At 46.7% G+C, this 24128-nt stretch overlaps 1 protein-coding gene across 1 annotated transcript in view; it reads left to right on the plus strand.

Annotated features, from left to right (window-relative positions):
• LOC123768371 (uncharacterized) overlaps nucleotides 1–24128 on the plus strand; it is a 291394-nt gene continuing 267266 nt past the window's right edge. The window contains exon 1 of the mRNA XM_069336262.1: nucleotides 1–1381. Coding sequence (XP_069192363.1) covers nucleotides 569–1381 — 813 coding nt within the window. The 5' untranslated portion in view covers nucleotides 1–568. The remainder of the gene's footprint in view (nucleotides 1382–24128) is intronic.

Here is a 24128-nt window from a genome sequence, read left to right on the forward strand (position 1 = left end):
CAAGAAAGTCAGTTCAGGGAGGACATTGGAAGGTGTCACACGTACCTTGTTTATTCTGTGTGTAAATTAATTTCTTGCATCAATGATTTCGTTGCTTTGGAGGAAATGTTTATAATTATTGTTGTTTTATAAGTTCGGGCAGCAGGTTAGTGAGGGGTTGACACCATGTGATAGTGGCGTGTGATGTGAGGAGGGGCATGCGGCCCAGGCCTGACTCGAGACTCGGTGCTGAGTGCGGGGGCGGCCAGGGAGGGCCCTGAGACTCCCAGGGGGCCCCTCTGATACCCGGGCCCTGAGACTCCCAGGGGGCCCCTCTGATACCCGGGCCCTGAGACTCCCGGGGGCCCCTCTGATACCCGGGCCCTGAGACTTCCAGGGGGCCCCTCTGATACCCGGGCCTTGAGACTTCCAGGGGGCCCCTCAGATACCTGGGCACTGAGACTCCCTGGGGCCCCTCTGATACCCGGGCCTTGAGACTTCCAGGGGGCCCCTCTGATACCCGGGCCCTGAGACTCCCTGGGGCCCCTCTGATACCCGGGCCCTGAGACTCCCAGGGGCCCCTCACACCATGGAGTGGGCCAATGGGGACATCCGGTGCAACTACGGACGCTCCAGCCTGCTGCCCCACACCAACATTCAGGAGACCGTGGTGGACCTACACGGGTACCCGCCCGCCGCCCGCGACTACCCGCCCCAGACCCAGCTGGAGTACGGGTCTGCGGGCGTGCCGCGGGCGGAGTGCACGCCCAAGCACTGCACGTACACCCCTACGCCACCCGCCGCCCACCACCAGTACGGCATTACCCACCCGAATTACCAAATCTCAGGGAAGCCCACGTACCCAACCGAGCGGCGAGACTACCCGCCCCCTCACCGGGAATACCCGCCCCCGTCGTACCCGCCGGACCCCTGCGGGTACCAGGGCCCCAATCCCTACCTGCCCAGCGGGCAGCGGTCGCCATGCGGGGCGGGTACGTGCAGCGAGTGCCCCGGGGGCCCCGCCTGCGAGTATAGGGGCCCCAGTGGGCCCACTACCTGCTACACCAGTACCAATGAGTGCCAGCCCAGGCCGGATATGGGCCCCCCGCCGGATATCCACTCGGACGTGCGCCCCTCCGACAGGCGACCCGCGGACTTGCGACCGCCGCCAGACGTGCACAGAGACGTTCCTGCGGAACTGCGGCAGGAGGCGCGGCAGGACTGTTACGACAGCCGCAGTTTGCGCAGCCACCACGCGAGCCACTGCGACCTGCGCGAGTTCCAGGAGTGGCGGGAGATGCGCGGCTCGCGGGAATCTGTGGGCACTCTCCCGCCGGAACTGGAGACGCACCTCAAGGACTGTCGCTGTCCGTGTGACCACCTAGGCTACGGTAACTATCAGGTGAGTGACACTTGAGTGACACTTGATCTCTCACTCACCGGCCCCCCCCCCGCGCTCCCCCCCTCCCCACACCTCATCACGGGTCATCAATGGATGTGAGTCTCTTGGCGGAGACTCATCAATGGGGTGGCTAATATACTCATGATTGGGGTAGCTGATAGATACTCATCCCTGTGGTGACGCAGATTCATCTTTGGGGTGGCATAGACTCATCACTATGTTGAACTTGCTGCGGCTCTTTGGCCCTACTTGTAGAGTTTCCAGAGCCTTTGTAGCCTCTGTTATTTTCATTTTAACCTTTGCACGGAGCCTGTCTCCTATACTTCGCTTCTTAGTGCCTTACATTGGCTATTCTGATAGGTATTTTCTACGGGATGATCATGTCTCCCGCGGTAGGTTAATGCCTCTAGTCTTGTCTCATAACTCGCACATGTGGCGCTAGTGTGGTGGAGGCATATATATGTGATCTTGCTTCATAAGGACATATGAGCCAGCTTCACTATACACTATCTTCATCACTGTAGCGAGCTTCATTATACACTATCTTCATTGTAACCAGCTTCACTATGCAATATCTTCATCACTGTAGCCAGCTTCACAATACGCTATCTTCATCACTGTAACCATCTTCACTATACACTATCTTCATCACTGTAACCATCTTCATCATTGTAACCAGCTTCACTATATACTAGCTTCATCACTAACCAGCTTCACTATACAATATCTTCATCACTATAGCCAGCTTCACTATACACTGTATTCATCACTGTAACCAGCTTCAGTATACACTATCTTCATCACTGTAACTAGCTTCACTATACACTGTCTTCATCATTGTAGCCAGCTTCACTATACACTGTCTTCATCATTGTAACCAGCTTCACTATACACTATCTTCATCACTAACCAGCTTCACTATACACTATCTTCATCACTGTAACCTGCTTCACTATACACTATCTTCATCACTGTAACCTGCTTCACAATACACTATCTTCATCACTGTAACCTGCTTCACTATACACTATCTTCATCACTGTAACCTGCTTCACTATACACTATCTTCATCACTTACCAGCTTCACTATACACTATCTTCATCACTGTAACCTGCTTCACTATACACTATCTTCATCACTGTAACCAGCTTCACTATGCAATATCTTCATCACTGTAGCCAGCTTCACTATACACTTCATCACTATAACCAGCTTCACAATACACTATCTTCATCACTGTAACCAGCTTCACTATACACTTCATCACTGTAACCAGCTTCACTATACACTATCTTCATCACTGTAGCCAGCTTCACTATACACTTCATCACTGTAACCAGCTTCACTATACACTATCTTCATCACTGTAACCTGCTTCACTATACACTATCTTCTTCACTGTAACCAGCTTCACTATACACTATCTTCATCACTGTAACCAGCTTCACTACACGATCTTCATCACTGTAACCAGCTTCACTATACACTATCTTCATCACTGTAACCATCTTCACTATACACTATCTTCATCACTATTGCCAGCTTCACTATACACTATCTTCATCACTGTAGCCAGCTTTACTACACACTAGCTTCATCACAGTAACCAGCTTCACTATACACTATCTTCAACACTGTAGCCAGCTTCACTATATACCTACACACTATCTTCATCACTGTAACCATCTTCACTACACACCTACTCACTAGCCATCTTCACCACACACCATCTTCATCACTAGCCCCAGCTTCACTATTCACTATCTTCAATCACTGTAACCATCTTCACTACACACTATCTTCACTGTAGCCAGCTTCACTATACACTATCTTCACTATACACTATTTTCACTATACACTATCTTCACTGTAACCATCTTCACTACATACCTACTCACTAGCCATCTTCACTACACACCTACACACTATCTTCATAACTAACCAGCTTCACTATACACTATCTTCATCACTGTAGCCAGCTATACTACACACTATTTTCATCACTGTAGCCAGCTTCACTATACACTATCTTCATCACTGTAACCATCTTCACTACACACCATCTTCACTGTAGCCAGCTTTACTACACACTATTTTCATCACTGTAGCCAGCTTCACTATACACTAACATCTACATACCCATCATCGCTAACCCAGCGGTTTCCCCATCTACAAAATTCACTCTCCTTTTCAACCTTCCCTACTTCACTCATCTTCACTCTCCTCCACCATCTTCCCTCCCCATCAGCAGCTTCCATACCCTTCCCAGCTCATCACCACATTCTGTATCCTTCACTAACTTCCCTGTTCCACTCCATCTTCCCTACCCTTCGCCACCTTTCCGACCCTTCACCAAATTCTCTACTCTTATTTTTCCCGATCAGCCTTGTAAGTGGCTAAAAAGAGTATATATAAAGTGAAAAATAGTGAAGCTGGGTGCTGGAAACAGGATGCCGGACACAGGGTATTAAATAGGAGACGAAATCATCTTGTACTTGGATATAAGTAATTATCTAAAGCCTTGACTTGGATAGAGAAAAATTTGTCCGTTAAAATCTGTTAAAAAAATACCATTTAATCAAGTCCTGGTAGATAATAATGTGTTAGATGATTCGTATCGAGGATAGTCTGCTGTTTAGCGACATTGGAATTGTTTATAATTTGCTATTTTTATGCAAAGTGGGAACATGAGGATCGACCCGCTCCGCCTATGACCTTCCCCGGACAAAGACCAGTCATCCTGCAAAGTTTGGTGATGCTATCCTAAAGCGTTTGGCCTCCAGCCTCAGACAAACACATTCTCATTTCTAAATATAAATTGGATTAATATATGTCTGTATACAAGATCCGTTTTGACTCTGAAATGCCTTTCGAATATTGTGAAAACTGCTGATGATATATGTTTGATGTGGGCACCTAGTGATAGTAGTAGTGGGCATCCATCAGTGTCAGAAGACTACGGAGTTGTACTCTGCTTGTCGGTCAGGCCTGGTCTCTCCAGGGCGCAAAGCCAGGGTAGGTTGATACGGAGAAGCTGTCACCCATGCAGCAGGACAAATTCAGTGTAATAACCCCAAGTCTTTTTCTCTATCCAAGTCAAGGCTTTAGATAATTATATCCAAATACAAGATGATTTCCTCTCCTATTCAATACCTTATGTCCGGCATCCTGTTTCCAGCACCCAGCTTCATTATTTTTTACTTTATTTATACTCTTATTTTTATCTAGCTAATATGTTCATTCTTCTATCATATTCAATCATCTTTGACCTATAATAATTTTTTTCATCTTAAGCAAACTTTGTCGTAAAAAATCTATTCCGTCTGGTAAGTCATTCACGTAGTTTAATTCAGTAGAACAACTGGCACCAGTACTGTACCTTCTGTGGGTCGCCTCTGGTAACATCCGCCATTCTGAGGTCTCTCACTGACTGTTTTCTGATGTAGAGGTACTGCTTTATCCGCTGTAGTAGCTTCCCTCTTATTGGTCCGGTAGGGTACTGTTTCCGTGAGGGATTTACAACACTACATGAATATACAATCCACCAACCCCTGGTGGAGCTCATCAGTTGGGGGGTGGCTGGCGGAGACTCATTATTAGCGAGGCAAGGGCAGACTCATCATTAGGGCAAGCAGGTGGAGATTCATCATTAGGGAGGTAGGTGGAGACTCGTTATTACGGAAGCAGGTGGAGATTCATCATTACGGAGGCAGATGGAGTCTACTCATCACTAGAAAACATGAAGCAGGTTTCACTTGGCCAATATAGAATTGGCCAGACGAAGATTTCAATTGGGTTGTCCCCGATGATCACAAGTTTGCAGGCCGACCCTTCCGGCGTCTCCCCCAAAACTTAGATTTCAAAGGGCATGAGAGGCCTTTCAAAATCAGAATTCCGATTGTTGGGGATCGGAACTTTCTGTTATTTGGTACTCTCTGTGGCCCAATGTCTCCGCCGAACTCCTGGTTTTCCCTAAGGCCACATTTCAAGTCTTGTACACGTCCGTTCAGACACCTTCGGAAAAAGATCGATGTACATATAGGTAAATTCCATCTTGTACACACTTAGTTGTGCTTGCGGGGGTTAAGCTTCGGCTCTTTGGTCCCGCCAATATTACCTAGCACACACATACATGCCGCGTGTGATCTGTGGGGAAAATTCTCTGATTGGCAAAGAATGGCTTTATCCGCTAGAAACACATTTACTAACGTAATCTCTCGCTTTCACTGGGAAATTTCCCCCCCCCCCCATCATTCCTGGCGCTTCTCGATTCCCTTCAGGAACCCTTCAACAGTCGCCTTCTGCTTATCAACGTCGACAAAGCGACTTCTACTGAGACGATCCTTCAGTTTGAGAAATGGGAAAATGTCTCTGGGTGCCAGGTCAAGGCAGCACAGTGGAGGGAGATGGAGGTGGATGGAGAGGTGGGATAGGCAGGAGGAAGGAAAGGAATAGGCAGGAGGAAGGAATGGGATAGATAGGAGGAAGGAAAGAGATAGATAAGAAGAAGGAATGGGATAGACAGAAGGAAGGAAAGGGAAATATACAGGGGAAAGGAAGACGGGAAAGCGAGAAGGGAAGGGAAGGGACAGGGTGAAGAGAGGGAAAACACAGAGGAAGGAATGGAAGGGAGAGATATGGTGAAACAGAGAGAAAGGAGAGAGGAAGAAACAGGGAAGAGAGAGAGGAAGAAACAGGGAAGAGAGAGAGGAAGAAACAGGGATAAGGGAGGAAGGGAAGAGAAAGAAAGAGAGGGAGAAAGGACATTGAGAGAAAGCATGGAAGGAAACAAGGGAGAGACAAAGGGAAGGACTACAGGGAGAAGAGAAAGGAGGAAACAGTGGGAAGGGAGAGAGGAAATATGCAGGAGGACGGGAGACAGAGGGAAAAGGAGAGAGGAAGGGAGAGAGAGGAAAAGACAGGGGTGGGTGGGTAGGGAAGGGAGAATTATCCTACCTATCCCTCGATGGTAAGAGCTTAGGGTGTATGTTACCTAGACGACCAGTGCTTGGCCGCCATGATCCTGTGGAAGCCACCGGAGGCACTCCAGTCATCCCCTGGTGCTTGTGCAATCATTACAGTGAGTCTGGGATGCCTGTAACCGTCTCCTTGTGGGGTGTGTGGTCAATGGTTACTGTCTCCTTGTGGGGTGTGTGGTCAATGGTTATTGTGATCTTGTGGGGTGTGTGGTCAATGGTTATTGTGATCTTGTGGGGCGTGTGGTCAATGGTTATTGTGATCTTGTGGGGTGTGTGGTCAATGGTTATTGTGATCTTGTGGGGCGTGTGGTCAATGGTTATTGTGATCTTGTGGGGCGTGTGGTCAATGGTTATTGTGATCTTGTGGGGCGTGTGGTCAATGGTTATTGTGATCTTGTGGGGCGTGTGGTCAATGGTTATTGTGATCTTGTGGGGCGTGTGGTCAATGGTTATTGTGATCTTGTGGGGCGTGTGGTCAATGGTCACTGTGATCTTGTGGGGCGTGTGGTCAATGGTCACTGTGATCTTGTGGGGCGTGTAGTCAATGGTCACTGTGACCTTGTGGGGCGTGTGGTCAATGGTCACTGTGATCTTGTGGGGCGTGTGGTCAATGGTCACTACTGCTCGTAGACCCAAGGGTATTTTCACCGATGGTCTTCAAACACCAATATAGACCTTGGCTTGGAAATATTTGAGTCGCGATTTCTTAGGGCTAAATATCTCATTAATAGACCAAGCTTAACCTAACCTGAAACGTACAAACCCATGCAACCCACTTAACCTATCGACGCCGATGCACAGAATGCATCAGTATTGCGATGCTTGAGATGTTTACTACTACGTCACATTTTGAACGGATTGGACGATTACGCAAAATAAAGACTTAAGGGGATAGAACGGATTGGGTGATTCAGATTTTCAGCCTCCGTCTTTACCTAACTGTATAGTTTAAAGTCAGAGAAACTGTATAGTGCGTGGTATAATTTCTCCCTCGGCTTGTTTGGCTCGGCCCATTAGCCCGGGCCCTGCTGTTACGCTCACAAACTTGGGGTTTAAGATCTGCCACTTAGCGAATAAAGCTCTCTCCCTCCAATGCTCTCCAGACTTTTGTGTAAATAATAATAATAATATAATAAAGATCAACGTATCGCCTTTAAGAAACCTGTACATCTTTATTTTTGAGATATATACAAGAATTGTTACATTCTTGTACAGCCACTAGTACGCGTAGCGTTTCAAGGCAGGTCCCTGGAATACGATCCCCGCCGCGAAGAATCGTTGTGACAACCAAGTACACATTCTTCCATTGTCTATAGCTGCTTTTGTTTACATTTATTAAACAACTGTGAACTCCGAAGCACCACTGAAGTTGTTGACAACGAGTCACCTACGACTGTGACGTCTCCAAGCACGGTAACTGTTTACTAAGTGTAAAGAAAGCCGTCATGATTGTTGCAAGATGCAAGACTAGGGTTGAGATAGAGGAGAGCAGCAACAGCAGCGCTCAATGTTTGCAATCTCAGGCGCCAGCATCTGCCTGGGGTACAGATGGGTGCCTTCTGCTGGCCACTGTTGTGTAGAACGATGCTCACCAGAGAGAGAGAGAGAGAGAGAGAGAGAGAGAGAGAGAGAGAGAGAGAGAGAGAGAGAGAGAGAGAGAGAGAGAGAGAGAGAGAGGAAGAAACAGGGATAAGGGAGGAAGGGAAGAGAAAGAGAGAGAGGGAGAAAGGACATTGGGAGAAAGTGTAGCAAGGAAACAAGGGAGAGATAAAGAGAAAGACTACAGGGAGAAGAGAAAGGAGGAAACAATGGGAAGAGAGAGAGAGAGAGAGAGAGAGAGAGAGAGAGAGAGAGAGAGAGAGAGAGAGAGAGAGAGAGAGAGAGCAAGAAAGAGATTTAAAGATAAATGATCGGAAAATATAGAGAAAATAAATCTTGTGGAGTGAAAGGTTTGTTCCCGACCTTCCGCCGTAACACTGCCTTTAGGGAGAATATTACGCAGGATCAGAGCCTTGAGATACTTATGCTGAGTGCGTGTGGTGGGAGGAGCATTGAGTGCGTGTGGTGGGAGAAGCATTGAGTGCATGCGGTGCGGCAGAAGCGTTGAGTGCGTGTGATGCCAGGAGTAAAGACGGGGTACATGAGTCCCTCAGGACCAACTTGGTTACTGAAGTCTGTCTGTCTTCGCCACCTCTCTCAGCGCTTGACGCTGGGAGACGCAGAATTATTACCAGAACAGGAAGCAAGGAACATCACAACTTTATTAAATGCGACGAATTGGAAGATATAAACAACACGAGGAGCCTCTGGAATAGTGGAGCCTAGGGAAAGTGAATGAAATATATACTGAAGGAAGGATTGCAATAACCAATGGATTGAAGGAAGGATGTGTAATTGTCCATCATATGGCTGGTGGAAATGAATGAAGTGAATCATTCATGTATGGAATAGTGTGGAAATTGATTCCTAGTTGATTGTGATGTGATTGAATATCCAGCCTCCTCACTCTGTCTCTTTCATTGTTTCTGTCTGTGTCTGTCAGTCAGTCTGTCTGTCTGTCTGTCTGTCTGTCTGTCTGTCTGTCTGTCTGTCTGTCTGTCTGTTTGTCTCTGTCTCTCTCTCTCTCTCTCTCTCTCTCTCTCTCTCTCTCTCTCTCTCTCTCTCTCTCTCTCTCTCTGTGTCCTGTGTACAGTAAAAACGATTTTACAAAAATATATAGGTCTATATTGGTAAAGCGTATGCTGACTCAGTATTAGGCAGCGAAAGTAAAATTTAATAAAAAAAATCAGTAGGATTTTTCACTCATGTAAAGATACAGAATTAATAGAAAATGCCTAGACCTACACTGTGCAGGCAGTATAGCCATGTCACAGTCACATTCTCTTATGTTATTATTAAAACTATTATCAACACGATGGTGAAAAATGTTGTGTAAACTTACAAATTGTGCTGGCCAAAAGGGCCACTGAATCATGCAACGCCATGCATTCCTCGTGATGGATATGTAGCAGTAGCTATTTAAAATATTTAGCACACATTAATAGCCTTCTGCATATGTAATTTACTCTTTCAATGCTTCTGTCTCTGTCTCTCTCTCTGTCTGTCTCTCTCTCTCTCTCTCAAAATTAAATGTATTTCTAATTAAGGAATATTCAGGAGCTTCCATCCACAACCTTGCCCAATCGTCCGACTTACGTTAAGACTTTAAATATGTAATTATTACCGTGGACCCGTAGAGAAGGGGAGCCTGGGTAGTCTGTCCACGTGTATATTCACCTAGTTGTGCTTGCGGGGGTTGAGCTTCGGCTCTTTGGTCCTGCCTCTCAACTGTCAACCAACCGGTGTTCAGATTCTTGAGCCTATTGGGCTCTGTCATATCTACATATGAAACGAGGTGTTTGTGTGTGTGTTCTCATTGTTAAACATAAGCACTTTGGGTATGTACTTTCTCTGAGGTTCATTTTGGCATCTATGAAGCTCCTCTCGCATTTGGTGATATGTAAGTGACCTTACATGACCTGCTACTGGCACTTCTGGAGAGTCGGAGGGAATTGGCATAGCGCACAAGTGACCCTGGATGGTAGGAGTGGCCAGCGAGCGGCGCCAATCCCCCTCCGGTGACCCTGTGGGCCCTAGGATCCGCCCTGAAGGGTCACGTGGTTGTCAGAGGAAGAGATCGATGAGAGGACGGGGGGTGATAAGTGGGGCGGCAACCAGGAAATACCTCATCACCCGGCTGCCAGAGCATCACCACTATTAGCCCTCTACAGCAACCCCACTATCTCCACGCCCGCCCGCGACCTCGATCTCCAAGCCCGCCCGCGACCTCGATCTCCAAGCCCGCCCGCGACCTCGATCTCCAAGCCCGCCCGCGACCTCGATCTCCAAGCCCGCCCGAGACCTCGATCTCCACGCCCGCCCGCGACCTCGATCTCCAAGCCCGCCCGCGACCTCGATCTCCAAGCCCGCCCGCGACCTCGATCTCCAAGCCCGCCCGCGACCTCGATCTCCAAGCCCGCCCGAGACCTCGATCTCCAAGCCCGCCCGAGACCTCGATCTCCAAGCCCGCCCGAGACCTCGATCTCCAAGCCCGCCCACGACCTCGATTTCCACGCCCGTCCACGACCCTCCACGGCCGCCCACGACGTGACCCGACGCCCATGTGCCCAAGACGTGACCATTGATGTTAGCCAGTTTGTGATTCTTTGATGGGGGCGAATTGCTCATTTTATTTTCATCTCCCAGTTGCTCTAATGACCTCATTTCTCATTGGTTTCAACATGACCTTCAGTGACCTTTAAGGACCTGTGCCAATTTCATTCCGGTGACCTGTATAGATGTGTCGACATGCCGTATTGTGTGGTGCGCTGTTATGACCCCCTGAGAGTCATTCCCCAGGGGTGACACCCCCTATTTTTGTTTTACCTATGGGGTAAGGGGGGGTCGATCTCATCACTTAAAATGATGAGATCGGTGGCGATCGATGATCTGGCACAGTAGCAACATGAGTCCGATGACTTGGCCTCCTCCGGGTCGATGGTTCGACGTGGATGATGCTCCTGGCCGCTTTTGAGGATTGTTGAGTGCCTTCGAGTGCTCCTGAGAGTTCCTGAGAGTCGACAAGTGCGACCTCAGCTGATGGAACCACATGTACTGACGTAACAGAGAGCTTGGGGGGGGATTATAAGCTGCGTCTGTTGGTTTGTAAAGTGTGTTATATATAAAGTTATAAAGTGTGTTATATATATATATATATATATATATATATATATATATATATATATATATATATATATATATATATATATTTTACTTACTATCAGTATTACCCAAGCGCAATACAGTCATTCCTGCGTAGAGTGTTCTCTTGATAATTAGATTAAACCCGCCATGAACCTGTAGAGATATCGTCAAGAGTTGTACTATAAAAGGGATCAGTGATGAGCTAATTACAGTGACTATCCAGCGTTCTAATTACCACGAGCGAGATATTGGGTTGCATTAGAGGATATGATTACAGGTAATCTGTCGTTAATGCTCCAACGTTCGGTAGATCGTGAAGACTCAACATACAGTGTTGTGTATAATTACCTCGTTCAATAGGGGAGTAGTAAATAAAGAGCTTGTCATGATATAATTGGGGTTGGCTTAAATTTTTGGCATGTAAATGTTAGAATTAAGTAAGCTGCAGATGGCCTATTGGCTCATATGAGGCAGGTCTTGATTATACCCAACCAAACTTATGCATACACATGTATAACCTACGTATGGAACAGTCATATGTGCGTGAATGTGCATAGACGCATGCCGGCAGCCATAAGCAAGTGTGTGTGCTTATTTGCGATGCCTGTCTTCGTACACACACACACACACACACACACACACACACACACACACACACACACACACACACACACACACACACACACACACACACACAAACACACACACACACACACACACACGCACACACACACACACACACACACACACACACACACACACACACACACACACCTCTGTGTATCTCTTGACGCACAAAGTAAGTTTGCCAGCGTCCCTACAGTAAATATTTGGATAGTTTCCTTAAAACTACATAAACTCCTCACAGAAATACACCCACCTACGGTAGGAACATATCGAAGGGAAATTGAAAACTTGAGAGAGAGAGAGAGAGAGAGAGAGAGAGAGAGAGAGAGAGAGAGAGAGAGAGAGAGAGAGAGAGAGAGAGAGAGAGAGAGAGAGAGAGAGAGAGAGAGAGACTTCGAAAAGCCTCAAGTCTGGACGTGGAAAATGAAGTTCAATGTTAAATGTATATTATGTTGTCTGGTCCTAGATAATCCTCTATTAATAATTCATCACACTGAAGCTCCTTCAGGAAGACGCTGAATGCTCGGATATACAACTGCAGTAAACCAGAGAATAAAAGTTACAATGAAAAGGAATGAAAACAACGTACTCAGATCATCGAGTCCGGACCGGGATCTTCACAACGGATTCCAAATTTGGACAGTATGTTGGCCGACCTAAAGCATCTGTTCCATCAGAGACGATTGGGCCGTAAACTTCGATAGGCCTTACGTTATCAGACCACTGTACATACTTTTGGATCATGTTGAAAATGGAAAGAGTGTAAATAGAATCTGCATCATAGAAGATAACAGGTCTACTGCACTGTTTCTCTAGACAGAAAGACAGACTTGCAGACAGAGTATCAGAGAGACAGACTTGCAGACAGGTGTCAGGGGGAGGGGAGAACGATCGACGGTTTGATAGACAGTCAAATAGAAAGTGACAAAAACGTAATGTCTGAGATCTCGAGAGGAAATATTACTCACATTATACACTTTAGAACAACACTTGTAAGACACAATACAACAGCATAACTTGTAGGACACAATACAACAGCATAACTTGTAGGACACAATACAACAGCATAACTTGTAGGACACAATACAACAGCATAACTTGTAGGACAAAACGACACATTATTGTAGCAACATTTGTTGGACATAACATCATTTGCAGAACAATACAAGTAGCATCATTCACATGACAGCATAAGCTAGGCTAATACAGCATCATTCGCATTACATAATATATGGTAATACAGCAAAAGCCAGCATGATGAGCAGCATTCGTATGCAAATGCTGCTCCCGCCCTGAAAAGAGCTCTCGACATGTTAAGTTGAGACCGGGGCAAGAACTGTGTTGACAAGGAGTTCGCGAGCGAACCTCGGCCCTCACTCGCTCGGTAAGGCTCCTGCAGGTCGAGCCTCGGCCCTCACTCGCTGGGTAAGGCTCCTGCAGGTCGAGCCTCGGCCCTCACTCGCTGGGTAAGGCTCCTGCAGGTCGAGCCTCGGCCCTCACTCGCTGGGTAAGGCTCTTGCAGGCCGAACCTCGGCCCTCACTCGCTGGGTAAGGCTTCTGCAGGTCGAGCCTCGGCCCTCACTCGCTGGGTAAGGCTCCTGTAGGTCGAGCCTCGGCCCTCACTCGCTGGGTAAGGTTTCTGCAGGTCGAACCTCGGCCCTCACTCGCTGGGTAAGGCTTCTGCAGATCGAGCCTCGGCCCTCACTCGCTGGGTAAGGCTCCTGTAGGTCGAGCCTCGGCCCTCACTCGCTGGGTAAGGCTCCTGTAGGTCGAGCCTCGGCCCTCACTCGCTGGGTAAGGCTCCTGTAGGTCGAGCCTCGGCCCTCACTCGCTGGGTAAGGTTTCTGCAGGTCGAACCTCGGCCCTCACTCGCTGGGTAAGGCTCCTGTAGGCCGAACCTCGGCCCTCACTCGCTGGGTAAGGCTCCTGTAGGTCGAACTTCGGCCCTCACTCGCTGGGTAAGACTTCTGCAGGTCGAACCTCGGCGAATGGAAGACCAGACACGTAAGCTCACCTACTCCTCGAGGGCCGTTGACTTCGTGGAGGGATATTGAATAATTGGGGATTTGAAGGAGGAGGATTGGGGAGAATGGAAGGGTTGCAGAACCCTCTTTCCTCTCTGGACTGCACTTCAAAGGGAAATTAAAAGATTCTAAGATTCTACGTCCTTCCGAGACGCCTGTTTGGTGGTGTGATGTGCTTTCTTGAGTCTTTATCTCTCTTCTCCTGCTTGTGTCTTTTTTCATCTTTCTTCCATTAGTCTTTCTCTAGTGATCTTCCTTTTCATTATAAAGTATTTTGCTATCAAATTAACTATTTCACATTTCTCTCCCTTATTTGTGTCCATACTTGTGCGTGCGTGCGTGCGTGCGCGCGCGCGTGTGTGTGTGTGTGTGTGTGTGTGTGTGTGTGTGTGTGTGTGTGTGTGTGTGTGTGTGTGTGTGTGTGTGTGTGTGTTCTGGTCGCTCTCTTTACCTTCATCTTGTTCCTTCCAGTTCCTTCCCCCACTTCTCCTCTCCCTGGCGACCCCCTCCACCACCCCTACTCCTTCCCCCACTTCTCTTCTCCCTGGCGACCCCCTCCACCACCCCTACTCCTTCCTCCACTTCTCTCCTCTTCCACCATCATCGTCGCTGCCTCCCAACTGCCATTCGCATTACATAATACATGTAATTTTACATATATTACACCTCCACCCTCCTCCTCCTCCTCTGCCCCCACTTCCCACTTTTCTCATTTTCGTGTCTCTCCTCCTACTTTTCTAAGCACCTATTCCCCCCCTCCGTCACCCCTACTCCTCCCTCTATCACCGCTTCTCCTCTCCTCCTTCCCCTCCTCCATCGCGTGCTGGTGACTGGATAGCAAAGGAGTCGCAATTTCACGGGTAAGTGAGTACCACACTCTCTTTGGGTCGTCCCACCTCTTGTCTCCTCTACACTGCCACCCTCTAGTCTCCAACATTTCCCAGAGGGAGGGAGAGAGAGAGAGAGAGAGAGAGAGAGAGAGAGAGAGAGAGAGAGAGAGAGAGAGAGAGAGAGAGAGAGAGAGAGAGAGAGAGACAGAGACAGAGAGAGTGGTTCTTCCCTCAGACAAGAGAGAGTTTAAGTAAAACTCTACGTTTGATTGACGAAAAGTAGGGAGGCGAGTGGAGTACACATATGGATGAGAGGACATGACAAGGGTATTAACAGTATTAGCCATAGCACAGAACACGGCGGTAATAAATCACAAAAAATCACAGTGGCGGGGTAAATACACGAGAAAATCATATTGGGGCAATGGGGGTGACTTGAACTGGCGTTCTGGTGACTCCCAGACACATTCCTTAGCCCACTCAGCCACGACAGGACAAAAGCCTATCAAGCCGGAACTCTTCTGAATTCAGTGGGAGGTTCTGAAGGCCCGAACCGGTGCCCAATCAGGATTTGACGATAGGCCCCCCCCTAGCAGGGTAAAAACTGGTTTGGATATAAGTATGCGGATATATGAAACAGATTTTCAGAGCCAGGGCAATAAAATTGACGTCGGTTCGCTGGATATATATAATAATATATATATATATATATATATATATATATATATATATATATATATATATATATATATTTCCAACCTTAGTGGTTGTATCCTTCGTTATAACCTAGTAGACCCGCCGGGTTCCCTTGTCGCTGCTATCATATATACATTTAAAGTTGTGTATCGAGTTAGTTTAAACCAACCACTTCCTCGCCTACCTTGTTCTTAAGTAAATATTTACGACAATAACACTGAAGCTCTTTCTGACATCCCTGTGGCTAATGTGTGTGTGTGTGTGTGTGTGTGTGTGTGTGTGTGTGTGTGTGTGTGTGTGTGGGTGTGGGTGTGTGTGTGTGTGTGTGTGTGTGTGTGTGTGGGTGTGGGTGTAGAAGAGGACGTGCCTTTACACCTGCATCCATGTGTACTTTCTCCAGCTTACGTCCTTCTGGCTAGTGTATTTAATTACTGCATTGTGTATCAGTAAACATAATTCATCTAGGCACACTGCTGCCGTGTTTGTGTTTCATAAGAGCCTCCAGCCCCTCTGAGAGGGTGTTGTGTGGGCCCATCTGATGATCCTCCTCATCTCTCTCTCTCTCTCTCTCTCTCTCTCTCTCTCTCTCTCTCTCTCTCTCTCTCTCTATCCAAGCAACAAGAGCAGTTGGAGATGTTGTAGTGGACCAGGTCTAAGAGACACATACACGCTTGCTAATGAACATAAGAGTGTGACACACAGAGTTCACACTAAAGTGATGCATCAAATGAACAAATCCACAAGGGCCGAAAGATTAAGGCAGTGTCTGGGATGCTCCCGGACGCAGGTTCGAATCCTCGTCAAGGCCCTTGTGGATTTGAACATAAGAGTGTGATTTAGCTGGACCATCAGCGCCTCCCTGACCATAACCTTAAGTGGGTAGCTGGTACTCTTCACCTAATGTCGTCTAATCTTCCTTTCCCCTTTTATGCACTTATATTTCACTACAGCGTCTAGGGAAGCACCCTACTCATCCTCAGGTGTGGTCATGTGCTTAATACATATTAAGGATGATGGAATTGTATATGTAGTCATAAATTATTTCTGTTGGAACAAATGCCCCCCAAAAACTGAGACTTTTTTGCTGAAGACTAAAAAAAACTGCCCTCTCCCCCCCCCCAAAAAAAAAACTGAGGCTGTAGGTGTTGTGAACTTAGTTTAGGGCACAGGTAAACTATTTTGTATACACCGATAGATGGGATAGACCTCTCCGTGTATAAATGCCTTCGTTCCTGTTGGTTTGACACGGGAGAGACATCTCCCGTCACGCAGGGTGCAGTCGCACCTCCACAGATCTCCAGTATCAGCTCTTGATACTTGGTAATGGCTCAAAAGGGCCACCACTTACGGGCTATTCATGCCCGTGCCACCTTTTGGGTGGCTTAATCTTCATCAATCAATCTTGGTTTGACGTTGAGGTTAAAGTCGATGAACCGCGGGGGAGTATTACGGTCCACCACAGGAGCTTACTGACCTGCCAAGACTAAGGTTAATTTTCATTGCACGAATCGAAGAGCGTGGTTCACCTCCCTGTGTCCTTGTTCTCCAGGAGTAGCGTGTTCTCCCGGAAGTACGTGGAGGCTGCAATAAATCTCTTAAATTCCTATTTGACAGTCAAGACAGATGCGCTGATAGTGTTCCAAGACTGGAGATAATGTAATCTTTGCGCGCATGGGATGCTGGGAGACGCGAAGCGCCGGAGAGTGACGCGTCGTGGAGGGTGAGGAAGTTATCTTGTTAGTAGGGGAAACTTCCCTTCAGCTTCTTAACAATAAGACAAGGGCGCGATAACGACACGCTGAACTTTCCCTCATGATTTTTTTTCCCCCCACCGCACAAGTGGAATAGTTGTGCAACTTGGCTGAGTCGTACGTAACTAGGTTTGTATCTCCCCCAAAACACAGGGAACAAGGTCTTAGGGAGAAAAGTTAGGTGTTTGGAAGAGGTCAGGCTCAGAGGGGGTTGAAGCAGCTGATTCAATTGTAAGCAGTTCCCCTGCTCTTTGAAGCCTCAGTTCCCATGTTCTTCGATTGGTTGATGGCCGTCTTATTCTTAAAGAATAACTGCTAAGACACTCTTCTTCTACTGAGCACGAGGTTTCCTGAAACTGGTCTTCCAATTTAGGAAATATTCTTAGAAAATATATATAGAATTGTCTCTTATCGTACCCATGGCACCTTCACCTTTGCAACGGGCTATTTTTTTGCACATCCTGCCATGCCTCTGGTCTCTTAAGGAACTATTTTCGTCTATAGGAACTATTTTCTATCTCTTAAGGAACTATTCATTTCAGATTTGGAGCTATGTGCAAATTAGTGTGTAATTCCATCGGTTACACTCCAAAGAGTACAGATTGAGAAAGTTTAAGTGGTCCCAATAATTTAGTGGTTTTATTAAAGGATTCACACTGACAATCCGTCTTCACACTAAATTTATCTACTGTACATACGTGTGCATTGAATCCAAATTGAGCGTTTGATGTGAGAAGGGGCTGTGACCTCCACACGGGGATGGTATCAGTCTTCTTCTCATTTATTTCCTGTCTACTACCCCCTTTCCTCTTCTATCTTCTGTTACATTCACCCTTCGTCCTCCACTACACTTATTACTCCCTCCTTACTTCTCCCTTCTTCCTTCCTTCAAAAGCCACCCTTTTTGTGTATCTCCTGGGCGGCCTCCACTTCCCTTTCCTTCATGTGTTCCATTCTCCACGTTTCCCTTCTTCGTTCCATGCCCTTCCTCTTCCCTCTTTCCTCACTTCCCTCTTCTCTTCTCTGCTACCGCGATGACTGGAAACTCCAGGAAAGTGGACGGGGAATGATCCAGATTGACTCATCCAGACACCAGAAAGCCATCGCACCAGTCCATTATGCTAATTTCTTCGGCAGTTGAGAGTTCCAGTAGAGATGAATGTGGAAAGTTGTGGTTAGGGGACTCACCTTTTCCCTGGGTCCTAGTTCCCTGCTAGTGGCTTGGCCCTCTCCTGGGTCCTAGTTCGATGATAGTGGCTTGGCCCTCTCCTGGGTCCTAGTTCGATGAAAGTGGCTTGGCCCTCTCCTGGGCCCTCGTTCCCTGCTAGTGGCTTGGCCCTCTCCTGGGCCCTAGTTCGATGATAGTGGCTTGGCCCTCTCCTGGGTCCTAGTTCCCTTCTGATTCAAGTAAACTGGGGTAAATTATGGTTTTAGAATATTACTAACTACAGCTACTAGTATACTACTAACATCAGGTACTAGTATACTACTGACTACAATTACTAGCCTATTTATAATCACTGCTGCGACCTTTCCTTCGTGGCTGCTTCCAGGATAAAGACACACACTGTATCACGGCTACTTGCCAGGCACTGTCTGCTACAATTACCATCGGTTTAACAAGTCTCTGCTACCTATCAAGACTCATACTCCCGTCTGTGCATATTTAACACGGCCTCAAGTTTGTGTTAGCAATGTTTGAGAGGAGGCTGGAAGCCTAATATTTAAATTATTTCTTTTTATGTTTACACAAGGGCTAGCAGCCTAGGCTTTGATCCAAAATGGCGGGCGTCAGGCCGTGCTGCATAAGAATTGGCGCCAAGATTGTGGGCTATGCTCTGGGTTCCCCGGATGCGGAGAAATAAGATGATTGGTTTGCTTGCAAGGGAGAGCAGCCAATGGAGTAGTGACCTGAGGTCACGTGATCGGTAAATCGCTTCTGAGTGGCTCTTCCCAAAAGGCGCATTGCGAGTCCAGATTTCGTGAGGAGAGGATTTGTTAAGAGAGCTCCGGGAATTTGAACAAAATTCCCGTGTTCCTCATGGCTCGGCGGAGCATACACGGAGTGGCTCTTCTGGAGGAAGATGGATAAGCAACCGGCTCCTGGATATTTTGCAAGTTTGAGTGCAAGTCAGAGTGAGTGGTCGCTTCGGACCTTAAACCCCATTTTAACCGCACGTTATCCTCGAGACCCGAAATCTTTTTGGCCTCCTAATAGGCCAAAAACTATCGTACTAGAAAAAAATGGTAGCGTCTCTTAGCCCGACCAGGCCTCCTGGTCGTGGACTGGTCAATCAGGTTGTTGGACTCGGCTGCTCCTGCAGCCTGACGTATGAATCACAGCCTGGTTGATCAGGTATCCTTTGGAGGTGTTTATCGAGCTCTCTCTTGGCCTAGACCAAAGTATCTATCCAATTGGTAAGATTTGCGCAGATGTACAGAGCTTCACCACACAGGTATTTGGCGGTTCAAAGTGAATCGCCAAATTGGTGACTGTGTTTTTGTAGCAGTTTTATAGACACTGTTTCATGGCTACTTCTTAGACACTGTTTCACGGCTACTTGCTATAGACACTGTTTCATGGCTACTTGTTATAGACACTGTTTCATGGCTACTTGTTATAGACACTGTTTCATGGCTACTTGTTATAGACACTGTATCACGGCTACTTGCTATAGACACTGTATCACGGCTACTTACTATAGACACTGTATCACGGCTACTTGCTATAGACACTGTATCACGGCTACTTGTTATAGACACTGTTTCATGGCTACTTGTTATAGACACTGTATCACGGCTACTTGCTATAGACACTGTATCACGGCTACTTACTATAGACACTGTATCACGGCTACTTGCTATAGACACTGTATCACGGCTACTTACTATAGACACTGTATCACGGCTACTTACTATAGACACTGTTTCACGGCTACTTGTTATAGACACTGTATCACGGCTACTTGTTATAGACACTGTATCACGGCTACTTGTTATAGACACTGTATCACGGCTACTTGTTATAGACACTGTTTCACGGCTACTTGCTATAGACACTGTATCACGGCTACTTGTTATAGACACTGTATCACGGCTACTTGTTATAGACACTGTATCACGGCTACTTGTTATAGACACTGTATCACGGCTACTTGCTATAGACACTGTATCACGGCTACTTACTATAGACACTGTATCACGGCTACTTACTATAGACACTGTTTCACGGCTACTTACTATAGACACTGTATCACGGCTACTTTCAAATGTAGATATGATAGAGCCCAATAGGCTCAGGAATCTGTACACCAGTTGATTGACGGTTGAGAGGCGGGACCAAAGAGCCAGAGCTCAACCCCCGCAAGCACAATTAGGTGAGTACAATTAGGTGAGTACTTACTATAGACACTGTTTCACGGCTACTTACTATAGACACTGTTTCACGGCTACTTACTATAGACACTGTTTCACGGCTACTTACTATAGACACTGATGAAGATACGCAACGCAGAGGCTTTAATAAGACTAAAAGCTCTTGGAAATAACCCTCATGCATCTCACGTGCCGTATCTGGTCGTGTGTGTGTGTGTGTGTGTGTGTGTGTGTGTGTGTGTGTGTGTGTGTGTGTGTGTGTGTGCGTGTGTGTGTGTGTGTGTGTGTGTGTGTGTGTGGGTGTGTGTGTGTGTGTGTGTGTGTGTGTGTGTGTGTGTGTGTGTGTGTGTGTGTGTGTGTGTGTGTGTGTGTGTGTGTGTACTCACCTAGTTGTGCTTGCGGGGGTTGAGCTCTGGCTCTTTGGTCCCGCCTTTGTGTGTGTGTGTGTGTGTGTACTCACCTAGTTGTGCTCGCGGGGGGTTGAGCTCTGGCTTTCGTTCCACCTCTCAACTGAGGTGTGTGTGTGTGCATCTGGAGAGGACCGACTTGGGATACAAAGACAGCATGGATTTAGAAAGGGGAAAGTCATGCCTGACAAACCTGACAAGGTTACTAAAATAAGACAGATAAAAAAGGCTGGGTAGCCTGTATTTTCCTAGACTGTCAAAAAGCATTTGCCACTGTTCTTTACGACCGCCTGGTGTACAAGATGGTGAAGCAGGCTATGGTGTCTGGGAAAATACTAAACTGCGTAAGGGAGCACTTGAAGGACAGAAAAGACAGGGTCACAGACATAGAGGAAGTTTCAAGCTGGAGAAATGTATCAAGTGGGGTCCCACAGGGCTCTGTCTTGGGACCACTGCTGTTTCTAATCTATGTGAACGACCAATCCGAGGGAGTGAGCTCGGATATGTCAATGTTTGTAGGTAATGCAAAGCTGATGAGGAATGTAAAAAAACAGAGGAAGACTGGAGGAAGTTACATGAGGACCTTTTACTCACTTCAAGAGTGGGTAAGCAGATGGCTGCTAGAATTCATTCCCATCAAGTGTAAGGTAATGAAATGGGAAAGGGAGAGAGAGCAAACTGGGAGGTAATAATACAATAACGCGTAGGCAACTGCAGGAATTGTAAAAAGAGAAAGACATAAAAGTGGATATAATTCCAACACAAATACCAGAGACACACATAAACCGGATAACATCAGCAGCATATGGAACGCTGACAAAAGTAAGAACATCGTTTAGAAATCAAAATTAGGACTCCTTCAAGTCAATGTAGACAAAATTAGTTAGACCAATACTGGAATACGCAGCACAAGCATGGAATCCACACTTATGAACCATAAACCCAAAACTAAATAAATACACAGGTTTGCAACAAGATTGGTGCCGAAACTAAGAGAGTTAACCTATGAGAAGAGGCAAATGAAACTAGAATTCACAATCCTAGAGAATAGGAGAAATAAAAAGGGGGGATTTGATCACGACATACAAGATACTAAGAGGAATAGACAAGGTGGACAAGGACGACCTCTTCAGATTAAGAGGAAGTAGGACTAAGAGGACAAGGACACAGGTGGAGGCTGAAAACGCAAATGAGCCGAAGGATTGTAAGGAAATGTACATAGTGCGGTTGGTCAACAAGGGAAGTTGGTGGAAGCCAAGCCTGGTGCTGTGGAAGTCAAAACTCTAAGGCCAATTCGACATTAGAAGTTGAACGTCACTGCCTACCTACCTATCTACCTACCTACCTACCTACCTACCTACCTACCTACCTACCTACCTACCTACCTACCTACCTACCTACCTACCTATCTACCTACCTGCCTATCGTCCTACCTACCTATCTAACTACTTGTCTATTTTCCTACATGCCTATCGTCCTACCTACCCACCTACCTATCTGCCTATCTACTTGCCTACCTACCTATCTTCATTCCTGCCTATCTTTCTATCTACCTACCTATCTGCCTAACTGTCTACCTACCTGCCAATCTTCCTACCTACCTGCCTATCTACCTGCCTATCTACCTACCTGACTATCTACCGATCTATCTACCTATCTTCCCACCTACCTACCTACGTCAGACTAGTTAAATTGTAATGCCCAAGTCACTAAGCTAGCAAGTTGTGCGTAAAGAGGTAGACCTCCCTCCCTCGTCGACACTGTCTGGTAAGTGCCGAGAGGTGTCATCTCTGCCAGCACTTCCCAGACACTTCCCACCAAGGCCCTCGTGAAGGGGGGGGGGGGGGAAGTGGCTTTCCGGCAGCCCAAGACTTCACATCTCATTTACATATAGGCGAAGATATATTATGAAGATGCTGAACTGTCAATTGAATATCAAAGTTTTTTTAGATTCTCTTGACTTGACTCTAAAAAAGGAACTGGAACATCTTTTTGCTTAGTTCATATAAAGTTAAGCCTCTCGCACCGAAACTTTCTTTAGGGTACACAGCTTTTAAGTTTAAAATTGTTTGAAGTTCGTGTAGGCCAAAGTTAGCCAGTTGTATGAATGTATGTATGTATAATGTAGCCTTCTGATTGAAAAGTTTGGATTTATAAGTCTTAGGTGGTCTCTGGTGGTCTTCTGGTGGTCTGGAGGTCTAACCCTCCAGAGGTTGTTAGACCTTGATAACCCTCCTGCGTTTGATTGGTCTTAATCCCAGGCTCTAAACCATAACTGTGTCCAGAGTACAAAGGTCACCACTTATAAACGTGTCAGCACCAATGTCAGTAAGTAATAGACCAAATTATAATAGTCTATTACTTACAAATCATACTGTCCAATTCGGGGCAGCCTCTACAAGACTGTTTAAGCCTAGACACAGCCAACGAGGCGAAGAACCAAGGAGGAGACTTATCTTACAAAGGTAGTTTGAACAGCACCATTATAACAAGGAATAGGTACAACTGCCGCTACTTGTAAAGGAATAAGAACGAATGTTACAACTTATAGAAATCTAGATAAAGAAAACAGGGTCTATATATCGGTGAGAATACATCTATCTAGAATACATCTATCACAAGCGACGAGACTTGATCTATCAACAAAGGGTGTGGCATCTTCCCTGTGCTCCTGATCCTCGATAGACAGTAGGGCGTAAAGTAACCCTCTCGCCCCTCCCCCCCCCGGTAGCCCCCACAGAGAAATAAAGGGATTTTGGCAGATAAGAGTTATCGATCCATTGGCTCTGCAAACGCAAGTATGAAATGGAATTCCATTAGCCACGAAAAATCAGCAAACAGAATGTCAAGAGGCCATTAACCACGTCCTTGTGGATTTTTCCCCCTAGACAGAAGAAGAGTAAAAGAGGAAAGAGAGAAATGAAAGTAAAAGAGGAAGAAAGGAGTGGGTACAAGAGAATCTAATGGGTGGGGGGTTAAAGGGCTTCCCCCCCACCTTCAAGGGGTAGTAAAGGTGGAAGAAAAGCGTCAAGACACCAGCGGTGACAAGAGAAAGAGTGAACGCTATTTAGGAGGATCCCAGCGCGTCTTCGGGCGGCTGCAAAGGATTCACTTCAACAAGACTAATGTTTAGCAGGGATCCAGAATTATCAGGGGGTGGGTTTGAGAGCCAGGAACCCCCTCTCAGTCTGAAGGTGTCTCCAGGGCTTCTAACGTGAGACGGGAAGCCGAGAGGAGGAGGAGAAGAAGGAGCAGCATATATTTAGATGAACAGACAGTAAAGTGACGATGATGAGTTAGTAGAAAGGGAGCCA

Source organism: Procambarus clarkii, chromosome 35, assembly GCF_040958095.1.
Source record: "Procambarus clarkii isolate CNS0578487 chromosome 35, FALCON_Pclarkii_2.0, whole genome shotgun sequence".
NCBI lineage: Eukaryota > Metazoa > Arthropoda > Malacostraca > Decapoda > Cambaridae > Procambarus > Procambarus clarkii.